The sequence below is a fragment of the Lacerta agilis genome, chromosome 4 (assembly GCF_009819535.1).
Source record: "Lacerta agilis isolate rLacAgi1 chromosome 4, rLacAgi1.pri, whole genome shotgun sequence".
NCBI classification, from domain to species: domain Eukaryota; kingdom Metazoa; phylum Chordata; class Lepidosauria; order Squamata; family Lacertidae; genus Lacerta; species Lacerta agilis.
In genome coordinates this window covers 6,742,155-6,755,739 of record NC_046315.1, presented here as the reverse complement: position 1 = coordinate 6,755,739, position 13,585 = coordinate 6,742,155, and the positions used below count along the sequence as shown (strand labels likewise).

The following is a 13,585-nucleotide window of genomic DNA, read 5'->3' as shown; positions in this document are numbered from 1 at the left end:
AACTTGGCCACCTCACTGTTCAGACCTAACTTCAGGTCATTCATCAACAACATTAAAAAGCACCAAAAATGTTCTTTGAGGAACCCCACTTCTTATATCCCTCCATTCCTGCTTCCTATTCTTTAACCAGTTACTGATCCATAAGGCAGCCTATGCTCTTCCCTTAACTGCTAAGCTTACTAAGGAATCTTTGGTGAGGTACAAAATGCCTACTAGATCACCTCTATCTGTATGCTTATTGACACTCTCAAAGAGTGAGGAAGACAGGATTTTGGCTTGCAGAAGCCAGGCTTGTTCTTCTTTGCAAGGCTTGTCCTTCTACATCAGAGGTTGGCAACCTCCGGCCCATGGGCCGGATGCGGCCCGCAAAGACCGCCCACTCACTGAGTCACCCGCATGGCAAGTCCCCCATGCCCCGCGCTAAACCGGCGCAGCGCTGTGCATTGACTCACCGATTGGTGCCGGAAATGGCATCTGCACATGCCCAGATGCTGGAAATTGCTTCTGCACAGGTGCAATTTTTGGCGTCTGGGCATGCGCAGAAGCGATTTTCGGCATTGCGCTGCGCATGTCCGGCCCACGGACGATCTCCGTGGGAATGATCTGGCCCATGGCTGGAAAACCTTGCTAACCCCTGTTCTACATGCTTAGTAACTTATTCTTAATTATGCTTTCCATGAGCTTTCCCGCAATATGTTAACCACCCTGTAAAAACCAGCTGTACAGTGCCCACTTTCCAGTCTTCAGCCATAGAGGCTGATGTTAGGGACAAGTTTGTGCGTATTTGTTAAAAGAAAGGCCATTTCACATTCTGAGTCTTCAGTGGATACCATCCAGACCCAGTGATCTGTTCCTTTTCAATTAGTCAACGAGGCCAGGAATCTCATCTCATCTCACAACTATTAGCCTCAGTTGCTGAGGCTTCCCTTTCCTAAGAAAGTTGCTTCAGGTACAGGGATCTTCCCTACACCTTCCACTGCAGAAACAGAGGCAAAGAATTAATTCAGCTTCTCTGCGGTCTTCTTTTCCTCTTTTAGCACACCTTTGACCCCCCCCCCCCCTTTGTCATCCAAAAGTTCAGCAGCCACCCTAGCTGATTTGGAGGCCTATTTAAAAGGACAAATTCGCAGAGGATAAAACTATCAAATGACTACTAGCCCTGATGGCTGGGGACTACCTCCAGCACTGAACACTGAGTGCTTGAAATTACAGGTGGGGAGAGGGCTCTTGCCTTAGTTCCTGCTTGAGAACTTCCCAGAAGAGGCATCTGAATGGCCACTGTGATAAACGGATGCTAGACTAGCTGCACCTCTGTTCAGATCCAACAGCATTCTTCTTAGGATCTTAATGATGCCACCATCATTACAGGATATCCTCCCAAGGGAGGTATGCCAAATCACTGTGTTTTAGGCATGACATAGAACATTCAGATTTTTCCAATTAAATTAAATTTCATTTTCTACGCTTAGATTGGGACGCGAGTGGCACTGTGGTCCAAACCACAGAGCCTAGGGCTTGCCGATAAGAAGGTCGGTGGTTCAAATCCTCACGACAGGGTGAGCTCCCGTTGCTCGGTCCCAGCTCCTACCAACCTAGCAGTTTGAAAGCACGTCAAGTGCAAGTAGATAAATAGGTACCGCTCTGGCGGGAAGGTAAACGGCGTTTCCGTGCGCTGCTCTGGTTCGCCAGAAGCGGCTTAGTCATGCTGGCCACATGACCCAGAAGCTGTACGCCGGCTCTCTCGGCCATCAAAGCAAGATGAGCACCGCAACCCCAGAGTCGTCTGTGACTGGACCTAACGGTCAGGGGTCCCTTTACCTTTACCTTACGCTTAGATTAGCAGAGTTACAAAACAGCGGTCGCTTTTAGGCCCTGTGTTTGTTCTTGTTGTTTGACATCACTGTGGCTGCCAGTTGTACTCACTTGGGCATACAGGTTCTGCTGCGGATAGGCACTTCGGATGGGGTACATAGCGGTTTGGTAAGGATTCGGAGATGGAGAATATGGAGGAGGTGCGCTGTTGCTCTGGGTGGGAGGGACCTTGTAGGGCGTTCCAGCGGTATACCCTGTTGAGAAACAAAAAGCAAGGCCCATCAATCTGGGAGGTTAAGCAATCTTCACCGACCACCTAGCTTGTTTCTGGCTTCCTCAGAAAGAGGCAGGCCTCATTCCAAACAGCCCCAAAGCAACTGCTGCATCCATAAGAATGCGATTGTTACTGTTCTTAAAAAAAAAAAGATGCCCAAAGCACAAAATGATGTTTCATAGCAATACAGCAGCTAACAAGAGTTAAGCGGACTTGAAAACGTGCCCCAAATTAGGTAAGTGTTGCTTTCCACACACACCCCGCCCCCCCGGAGGGTGACGAAGGCGTCCAGTTCATGTCCATTGTGAGCTCAATTGTGCAAATGCAAAAATCATCCAAAATCTGAAAGTGAGGCAAAAGAACACTGAACTGCAGGAAACAGATGGCAAATACAGTAATTTCCTCCAAGAGGCACATAATTGCCTTCCTTTTCACTGACCTCAGAGTCAGACCCAGCATTAACAAACCAATTTTGAGATTTTGGGCATGAGAAGCCTCTCAGGCTGGATGAATCCTGCCGCCACGAACACGGGCAGTGTTTCTCTGAGCGCAGCTGCACATTGTCAGGGAGATGCTATTAGCATCCTGGAACGAACTGAGTGGGCTATTCCAAGATAGAGGTATTTAACAAAGCATCTGTTGCAGTGTGTGCCATCAACGGCATAATTAGAAGACAAGGCAAAAACCACTTAGGAACCCAGAGTGGGTGCCGCTGCCACCTCTCCGCACGGCATGGGGCTTATATGGAAGTTAACACAACAAAGGCCAAATATCGAGCGCCAGGAACAGGGGCAGGATCAGAACCTCAGTGATTACTAGGCTTGCAAGTGGGATTTTGTGCAACTCCACATGCAGCCAGGACTTGAGCGGAGCACTTGGGCATTGAGCTTTCAGCATTGTTTTTTAGTACAATGAATACCACAATGTATTTACTAGGATCCAAAGACTGCTTAGGCCAGGGGTAGGCAACCTAAGGCCCGTGGGCCGGATGCGGCCCAATTGCCTTCTCAATCTGGCCCACGGACCGTCCGGGAATCAGCATGTTTTTACATGAATAGAATGTGTGCTTTTATTTAAAATGCATCTCTGGGTTATTTGTGGGGCATAGGAATTTGTTCATTCCCCCCCTCCCCAAAAAATAGTCCGGCCCACCACATGGTCTGAGGGACGGTGGACCGGTCCACAGCTGAAAAAGTTTGCTGACCCCTGGCTTAGGCTAACAGGAGGAGCTTGTGCTAGCCCAGGCTTCTCCCTCCTACGCCCCCAACCCCCGCTTGCTCCTTAGGCTCCATGCTATATCACAAACTAGTTTCAAATCTCCTCCTCCCTTCACCGTTTGAAGAGCATTTGGTGAGCAGCATGGGATGAAAAAACCAACTCTCTAGGCTCAGAGAATGCGATTCATGTTTCTTGGGATCCTGGCTTGTGCCTGAGCTGCACAGCTTCTCTCCTAAGTCCACCTTCATCCCCACCCCCACAAAAAATGGGGGGAATCTTTGGCCCAGATATTGCCGAACTACCATTTCTGCTGGGACGTGGGTGCCGCTGTGGGGTGAGCTCCCGTTGCTCGATCCCTGCTCCTGCCAACCTAGCAGTTCAAAAGCACGTCAAAGTGCAAGTAGATAAATAGGTACCGCTCCGGCGGGAAGGTAAACGGCGTTTGCGTGTGCTGCTCTGGTTCGCCAGAAGCGGCTTAGTCATGCTGGCCACATGACCCGGAGGTTGTCTGTGGACAAACACCGGCTCCCTCGGCCTATAGAGCGAAATGAGCGCCGCAACCCCAGAGTCGTCCGCGACTGGACCTAACAGTCAGGGGTACCTTTACCTTTACCATTCCTGCTATTTTATTTATCCTAAGTATTTCCATACCACTCTTCAGTCACATTCCTGGGACAGGTATTTGCCAACACTACTGGAATCCCAGGATGAGGAGGGAGGTGGGTCCTCAAACTTGCTAGAAGTTAACGATTCTCTTTCAGCCCACTTCTTCCCCGATGGAACCAAATGAAGATGTGGGCTACCGTATTCTGAATCTCAAATCACACACATTCACCAACCACCACCCCCATTCCTAATATCAACCCATGCAATGCAGACCACAGGGAGAAAGAAGGCACGTTGTTCCACTGCTTCCATTTTCACAGTGCTGTCATATTTCTTTTGTCGAACAGGTTCATTTTTTATTATTATTGCACTCTGCACTGATGGAAGTAAATGCACTGGAGGGGAGGGCTGGTTTTCTAAATACAGTGGTACCTTGGTTTCTCAAACGTCTTGATTCTCAAATGCCAAAAACCCGGAAGTGTTCAGGTTTTTGAATGTTTTTCGGAAGCCGAATGTCCGATGCGGCTGTCGACTATTGTTTCCGGGGCACCTGCACCAATCAGAAGCTGGTTTTCGAACATTTCAGAAGTCAAATGGGTTTCCGGATTTTGTTTTTGCTATTTATTTCACGTTTTTGTTTTTGAGGCTTTTTGGTTAATTCATTTTTGTAACTGTGTGGATCCCAGTTCAGTAACTGATTGATTGATTGATTGATTGATTGATTGTGTGACTGAGGAAATGGATAAAAGCCTCCCCCCATCCAAACAATGACTAACATCAGGGCAGGTAAGAAAAAATAATAATTTTAATTTTTATCATCTACAATACTGTCTTATTTATTTCATAGCACAGTACATTTTTTTTTCATTTTACAGATCAATGGTCTTGTTAGGTAGCAAAATTCATGTTAAATTGCTGTTTTAGGGGAACGGATTAAAGTCTGGAACGGATTAATCCATTTTTCATTACTTTGTATGGGAAAATGTGCCTTAGTTTTGGAACGCTTTGGTTTTGGAACGGACTTCTGGAATGGATCAAGTTTGAGAACCAAGGTACCACTGTAAATAAATATTGCAAAAGCATTTATTATTGATTCTGCATGTGTGTGTGTGTGTGTGTGTGTGTGCAGAATTATTATTATTATTATTATTATTATTACTACTACTACTACAACTGCAAAAGCTGCTCCAGATGGCCTAGGGAATGTGAGCGCAGGCCAGTTACCAGAGGCATCTGACATGATGTTTTTTTTCCAGGTACAACATGCATGCCACCCAATGTTATTATTTGAGGACTCGGGTTTTGTCGGCGGCAGACTCTGCGTGATTAAAAACAGGCACCCTTCCAACACTTATGTTTCCAGGCACACAGACTTGGCAGGAAGAGGCTGCAAGCAGAGTCATTAATTGGTCTGCCTTAGCCTGTAAGCAAAGCAAACACACAGCACCAGGCCTGCCTTATTCTCTTCTTCACATCTGAAATTAACAGGAGCTCCTTTTAGACAAAGGACTTGGCAGCCACACCTGCTGAACAGGGTCAAAGTGGCAGGAGCAAGTAGGGAAGGGAGATCTCCAAACTCCTTGCAGAGACTAGGCGGTCCTGTAGCACCAAAGGTCACCTTAGCCTAGCAGAGATTTCTCTGACAGCTTTGTATGCACCTCTGCTCTCTCTACAGGCCCATTTGCATTATTGACAGAAGCATTGCATCTGCTCGGCTCCTATGAAAAACAGAAGGACTTGCTCTTTGCAAACATGCAGAAAAATAGAAAGGAGCAACCTTGCCTGAAAAGAGAAATCTGGGACGTCAACACAAAACCACAGGAAGGCTGTCTTGCAGAGAATAATTAGCAAACAATGGGTTTTTAGGGGTGGGTGGGTGGGTGGGAGAGAGAGACCTCTTAAGGTTGCATTTGTCAACCAAATATCCAAGCATAGCTAAAAGATATCTGGATGGGAGCCAGTTTAGGCTTATCAGGTTGGTACTAAAAAATGTAGTATAAACACCAACAATTGGGAAACACTTTCCTGCGAGCGCTCCAATTGGAGAACAGCCTTTCCAAAGGTGTCATGGGTTTTGAAGACACTTGACCTCAGGACGCAAGGGAGAAACGTGCTAAGAGGAAGGCACGCTTGGCAAACCCTCACCGTGATCAACTCCTGCCCAGAAACCTGTGTCCCCACTGTGGAAGGACGTGTGGATCCAGAATTGGCCTCCACAGTCACTTACGGACTCACTGTTAAGATGGTGTTCATGGAAGACAATCTTACTCGGCTACGAGTGATCAAAGAAGAAGAAGAAGATCAATCTAGCTCCAAGACCACTATCGTCTGGCAACCCTAAACGGAATGTGCAACGCCTGCGAAACAGAATCCATGTTTCATTCTTCATAAGACTGAGTGCCACATGGATCACACCACAGGTAAACCATTCTGGTATCTGAATCACAGCAATACTGTGTTGTCAAAATTTGGGATGCCCTCACATGGCAGACATATGAACAGAACAATCCTGAAGTCATTTTGTCTCTCCCAAAATGACCTCAAGTATTCTTCTGCAGGAGGAGGAAGGAGATGGGGAAAGCTTTCCATTTGTTTTTTCACTTGCAAACCAGTTAATAAACTGCCTGGACTGCAGGGGGCAAATCCAGTCAGGCATGTATCTCTTAAGCTAAGCAGTCTATCAATAGGTGTAAGTTTGTAAATAAGGGATTCAGGAACCAAAGTATTTACCATCTCAAAGGAATGGTCAGGCTGCCAAGTTAATGCAATCAGGCACCTTGACAGACAGGACGCGGGTGGAGCTGTGGGTTAAACCACAGAGCCTAGGGCTTGCCAATCAGAAGGTTGGTGGTTCGAATCCCTGTGACAGGGTGAGCTCCCGTTTCCGTGCGCTGCTGTGGTTCGCCAGAAGCAGCTTAGTCATGCTGGCCACATGACCCGGAAGCTGTACACCGGCTCCCTTGGCAAGTAAAGCGAGATGAGCGCCGCAAACCCAGAGTCGTCCACGACTGGACCTAATGGTCAGGGGATCCTTTACCTTTAGCTTTATCTTTACATACAGGAGAGAAGCAACACTCTCAAAGGAGGCCACCTCCTTCTGTGATGTATGTAGGATGCTTCTTGGGTGGTCTCTGGCTAAGGGGTTGGGCAATTTCAAAAGTCTTTGAAGGTTCCTGCACACTTTGTTCTTGGTCTCGCAAGGAGGGGAGGGAACTCTGTTGCAACAGAAAAATAAAGATCGGCCTTGCTATCTCTGGATCCCGCTTCCATCCATTAATCTCTGACCGATCATCGACTTAGGGGAATCAGTCCCTTGGGGAGCTGGGCAGCAAAAGCCAAACCCCAATTTCTCTACATCAATTGAAAGCTACCTTCCAGTTTAAAGCCAGAATCTCACAAATCTCTCAGACCAGAACCTCCCAGAAACATCCTCCTCTGCACTGTACCCAATAACCATGACGAACACACACATGAACGCAACTCCCCAGGGGAACAGAAGCACGCCTCCCTTGGATCACAGTCAACCCAAAGCTTAAAAACCCAGAGGGAGTGGAAGCACATCCATTTTCAAAATGACAGTGCACTGCACAGGCTTATAGCAGAGCAGATAAACTACAAGGTGCTGTGACGAGTCTTGCCACAGAGGCACTGTGTATCTCCTACCCTACAAATCTCTGGGAACGAGCCAAAATCTGTATGTGTATGCAGCTACCAACCCAAAGACCACAACCTATTAAAGAGAACTTCAGCTGGTACAAAATGATGCAGCAAATCTTTGGGTGGGTTAAGCAGCCTGGGTCACATTAGCCAAGCCCTGCAGCATCTGCAAAAGTTGTTGTGTCCTGGGCTCTCCTCTGCACAGTGGTAATGAAGCCTTCATGTAGTGGTGGGGAACCTGTGGACTCCCAGAAGTTATTCGACTACAGCGCCCTTCATCTCTGACCATCAGCCACGATGGCTGTGACAGATGGCAGCTGGAGTCCATCAATGTGAGAACTGCCCCTTCTCAGCCTCATTGTGCCGGGCTCCACTTAACACCTTATGGCCCCTCAAAGTAAATGAAACCTATGTTTCTATGCACATAGCTGATACTGTGAGGGCCCACAGTTCATCCTAACCCTTCTTGGTGACTTGCCAAAGGCAAAAAAGTCTTCTGAAAAACAGCGCAAGGAGTTTTTACGCCAACTGACTTCCAATCTAAAAAATAATTTAAACAAACAAACAAACACACACACACACACACACACACACACACACACACACACACACACACGGAAATCCTTAATAAAAACTATTAAAAAACAAAACCGATTTCCTGTCACCAAAATGGGAGGAGGTGGCTTGATAACTGTACAGCGGTACCTCGGGTTACAAACACTTCCGGTTACAGACTCCGCTAACCCGGAAGTAGTACCTCGGGTTAAGAACTTTGCCCCAGGATGAGAACAGAAATCGCACGCTGGCGGCCCGGCGGCAGCAGGAGGCCCCATTAGCTAAAGTGGTACCTCAGGGTAAGAAGGCATAGCTGTCAACTTTCCCCTTTTTTGCAGGAAAATTCCCTTATTCCAGCGCCGTTTCCCATTGCAAAGAAAGGGAAAGTTGACAGCTATGGCCGTTTCCCAACGCAAAAAAAAGGAAGGCTGACAGCTCTGTAATAACGGTTTCAGCTTAAGAACAGACCTCTGGAACGAATTAAGTTTGTAAACAGAGGTACCACTGTAATGTCTCAGGCTTCGGCCCTGAAAACTCAGGGTTCTGGGCTGCTCCTGACCTGGCAAGTCTAATTGCAAAAATAATAATAACAACGATAATAATAATAATAATAATAATAATAATAATAATAATAATAATAATAATAGGAAAGCAGGCAATACAACCCCCTCCCAAATCAAGAAAGAAATACAAACATACACACAGAAAGGGATAAGGAAAAACCACCAGGGAAAAAAAAATATCCCCAGAAGTATAAAGTTCTATTTACTGAATGCTGCTGCTGAAGCTTGGTAAGTTCTGTTCTCGGTCCCAGTGTCCACTGGGAGGTGAAAGGTACCCTCAGTGGCACAAGAGGATGATGTCTGAGGCCAGGCCTGTTTCATCAGAAGTGTAGCTTGAGTGAAGACAGAAGAGAAGATGTTACCAATGGGACAAACAGTGAGGGGGCAATCACAATGAAGAAGGTGCAAGCATCCATTGTAAAAAAACAAAAAAACAAAAACCCACTTTCTTGTGAAGTTCAGCCTTCCCCTTCGCTGTGGCAACATAAGGCATACAAAGGGACAGCTGAACCTGTTCTGACAGATTGGTTCGAAATAATTTTCTCTTACACGGCAGGGGATTGTTATAAGCAGTTGCCCGAGGCATCGATTAAAGGTTGTGGCTGATTTGGGGGCTGTCTGGGAAGTGAGGATCTGAAACTGGGATGCAGGGGATATTTCGCTGGCTCAAATTGCCTGTGGTGGGAGGAGGAAGAGCCAGAATATTTTGCAAAAGTGGACACTGAGAAAAGGAAGAGATGGTTGGGCCGGGGGCAGGTCAGTTACTTTCTTGCCCACCTTCACACTATTCTTTTCCTCCACACTTGCAGTCCCCCACTTCTCTCGCTCTCTTTTTCTCTGCTTCTATCCATCACGAGAATTCCTACCCTGACATGGAGGGGACCCATCCATTGCCTCTCCTGCAGCCACTGGGAACACTGAGAAGGAGAAGCAGCAATGCCAGGGGTAGGCATCCTAAGGCCCATGGGCCAGATGCGGCCCAACTGCTTTCTCAATCTGGCTTGCGGACGGTTTGGGAATCAGCATGTTTTTACATGAGTAGAATGTGTGCTTTTATTTAAAATGGATCTCTGGGTTATTTGTGGGGCCTGCCTGGTGTTTTTACATGAGTAGAATGTGTGTGTTTGTTTAAAATGCATCTCTGGGTTATTTGTGGGGCATAGGAATTCGTTCTCTCCCCCCCCCCAAAAGAATATAGTCCAGCCCCCCACATGGTCTGAGACACGGCATACCGGTCCATGGTTGAAAAAGGTTGCTGACCCCTGAGCAAGGCCTACAACGTGACGGTGCCAGTTTTGGGTGCTGGCATCTCCGCTGAAAGCACAGGTGGGCAATCTGTGGTCTCCGGGGTATACATGCCGCCCTCGGCCGAATCTCACAAGGGTGGCAAGGGCCAGGGCAACGGGGAGGGGAGGGAGGTGGTAGCAGAAGGAAAGCAGAAAGAGAGGAGGAAGAGGAGGCAGAGGAGGCAGAGAGAAAAAGAGATGCCTCACCCACTTTTGACTCCAGCCTGGTCCCCTGCTGCTATGTGTTTCCCCCCCTTCCTCCCCAACAGGGGGAAAAATGTGGTCCACTTCTGGCTTGAAGCATACATGGGCCAATGGTATGATTTTGCAAAAGGAAACTTCATACTTGGCATAAGAATATTTCTCAATGTCATGGTTGGAAATGGGCGAAAAACTCAACAGCGACAGTGCAATTCTGGAGAAATGCCCTACTTATTTCGACATACCTCCTCCCATCCCTCTGTGTTCCCCAACAGTAGTGGATTTGCTAATGGTCTGGGCTTTTCACTATGGGCAGTTTTGTGCCGGTGGGGAGATGCAACAGGGGTGCGAGAAACAGGAGGTTAGAGACAAGGCGGGCAGCTCTGCGAAGATGAGCTCACGAGATGTGGAAGGGAGTGCTCCTTCATTCACTGAGGCAGACGTAAGCGAATGCTGGCTTTTCACAGGTTTGATCTCTATTGTCGGCAAAGCTTTTTGAGTTCTTCTCAAGGCTGTGCTTGCACACAGATGGAGGGGAAAATACAGTGGGGAAAAGGTATGGCTCTGGCTTCTGAGATTCTTGAAACAGGCTAATAACTAAGCGCCTTTCTGAAACATTAGTGTTTTGCAGTGAGCATGAACATAGCTCAGATGCTGCTCCTGAGCGATGTGCCTACGGAAGGGGTATAGCATTTCCCCAGCACAGGGTGTGCCACATTACCTATCTGGGAAATGCAACCCTCCCCACTGAAAGCACATCCATCAGTATTGTGATTGTGGTCAGGATATTGCTTGTGCAAATGCCACTTTTTGTTGTTGTTGTTGTTGCATACAATGTTCTCCTTGGCTGTAGGCTTCACTGGAATGCAATTCAAGCACTGGTGTATTAATCCACTAGGGTGTGTGTGTGTGTGTGTGTGTGTGTGTGTGTTTTGTTTTCAATTTTCTGACTGGCTGTGCTGTCCTTTCATGCACAAAGCAAAGACTCGAATGCCCTCCCAGACTTGTTTTCAGCCAGCTATCCTCCGCGGCAAAGCTGCCTCCCATACACTGAAAAACACGAGGGGCAAAACCTTGAGCTTTTGCTTCAGGGCTGCGGTTTGATCATGCAGTTTGCATGCTGCCCATCATTTAATGACTGGCTGCTCAGCTGAGCCCGCTGGAAAGGATGGTATCTGAGGAGATGTGTAAATCCTATGTGTCTCCTATGTGTATCTACTGGGATTGCCCATTCACAAATGGAAGTTTAATAATAATAATAATAATAATAATAATAATAATAATAATAATAATAATAATTAATTTGTACCCCGCCCATCTGGCTGGGTGCCCCCAGCCACTCTGGGCAGCCTCCAACAGATATTAAAATACATTAAAATATCACAGGTTAAAAACTTCCCTAAACAGGGCTGCCTTCAGGTATTTTCTGAATGTCAGATAGTTATTTATCTCTTTGATCTCTGCTGGGAGTGTGTTCCACAGGGCGGGCGCCACTACCGAGAAGGCCCTCTGCCTGGTTCCCTGTAGCTTTGCTTCTCACAGTGAGGGAACCGCCAGAAGGCCCTCGGCGCTGGACCTCAGTGTCTGGGCTGAACGATGGGTGTGGAAATGCTCCTTCAGGTATACAGGACCGAGGCCGTTTAGGGCTTTAAAGGTCAGCACCAACACTTTGAATTGTGCTCGGAAACGTACTGGGAGCCAATGTAGATCTTTCAGGACCGGTGGTATATGGTCCCGGCAGCCACATGCTTTTATCACTTGCTTTTGCAGTGACCGTGCAACAAACGTGCCATGTGTGAAGCTGCCCTTTGTGAACAGCAGTCATCAGAAATATGAATTCATTGCATTTCATTCTACTTAATATTTATATCCTGCCTTCCAGCTTTGTGTTGTTATTTTTTTAAGACTTCAGCAGAGCTTGCAAAGAATAAAAATGAATGAAACATCAAAAATAAAATTCTGCCCCACCCATTAAATCCTACATTAAAACTGAGCAGATGAGTAGCAATAAAACAAATGATCCATCAAATGCTCAGCACATTAAAAAAAAAAAAAATTCAACCTGGCACTGTCATTAAAGTGAGTGTCACAGGCTCTCCAGGGAGGGTATTTCACAAATGGGGAGGGGCCACCAGAGAGAAGGCCCAATCCCTGACCATCTGATTTCAGAAGGAGGGGGGGTACCTGGCAAAGGTCCAGAGAAGGTGCTTCTTTTAGGGAAAGGTAGTAGTTCACATCAAGCAGGGAAGGGAAACACTAAGAGTATAGGAAATGCATCCGTAGAGTAGCAGAAAGTGGCCGGGTTTCATTTACTTACTTGTCTGAATTCCTAGCACTTTCCAGCAGTCAACTGCTAGCATGACTGTGCATTCAGACATGCAGAAGAAAATAGCCCCTTTTGATAGAATGGGCCACATTAACAGATCTTGCTGTGAAGCAGGTTCCTGGCAGAGTGAGGCTCCTCAGCAGGAGTCTCCCACCACCACAGTGCCCCTGAAATTTGCCACAAAGCTAAGCGCGAAGGGCAAGGGTCGGCAAGGTTTACCTTCCCTGGGCCAGTTCACTACAGTGAAGATCCCTCTGTGGGCCGGATCACGCACGTGCGTGAGCACGCGCACCCGCGATTTCTGGCGTCTGTGCAGACACAATTTCCGGCACCGCGGAAGAAGAAGAAGAAGAAGAAGAAGAAGAAGAAGAAGAAGAGGAGGAAGAGGAGGAAGAGGAGGAGGAGGAGGAGGAGGAGGAGGAGGAGGAGGAGATTGGATTTGAAATCCCGGTTTATCACTATCCAAAGGAGTCTCAAAGCGGCTAACATTCTCCTTTCCCTTCCTCCCCCACAACAAACACTCTGTGAGGTGAGTGGGGCTGAGAGACTTCAGAGAAGTATGACTAGCCCAAGATCACCCAGCAGCTGCATGTGGAGGAGTGGAGACGCGAACCCGATTCCCCAGATTACGAGTCTACCACACTTAACCACTACACCACACTGGCTCCCAAGGTTGTTTTGGATTACAACTCCCATCATCCTTGAGCGCTGGCCATGCTGGCTGGGGCTGGGGGGATTGGAGGCTGTCAGAGTGGGGAAGACTGCTTGAAGCTACACACATCAGAGCCTCATAACATCTCCCATCCAACAGCTCTTCTCTTTTGCTCCCCCCCCCCCCAAAATCCTGATTCACTGCTATGCCTGGCCCACCAACTCATTTTCAATGCCTCCACTCATCCCCAACTTCTCCCTGATAGCCACACAGACTCTGGAGTGAGTTCCCCAATCCCAGTATTCCCAATGCAGCAGAAGACAAGGGCCAGGCTGGCAAAATGGCAGCTGGATCTCTTGCAAAGGTGTTGAGTATCTCAACATCACAGCAGTTCCTTCAAGGAAATAAAGTCCTGCCTGACCTTCAAGTGACTTA

The 13,585-nt window shown here is 47.5% G+C and overlaps 1 protein-coding gene across 6 annotated transcripts in view; it reads right to left on the bottom strand.

Annotated features, from left to right (window-relative positions):
* The window catches only part of FAM168A (family with sequence similarity 168 member A), a 138,260-nt gene that overhangs the window by 9,041 nt on the left and 115,634 nt on the right, over window positions 1–13,585 (bottom strand). For 3 of the 6 annotated variants that reach the window (XM_033145965.1, XM_033145960.1, XM_033145962.1), the window contains 2 exons: window positions 8,892–9,017; window positions 1,924–2,066 (listed from right to left, as the gene is read on the bottom strand). In XM_033145965.1, coding sequence (XP_033001856.1) covers window positions 1,924–2,066; window positions 8,892–9,017 — 269 coding nt within the window. The remainder of the gene's footprint in view (window positions 1–1,923; window positions 2,067–8,891; window positions 9,018–13,585) is intronic. The other 3 variants (XM_033145966.1, XM_033145963.1, XM_033145964.1) reach the window with 1 other exon arrangement.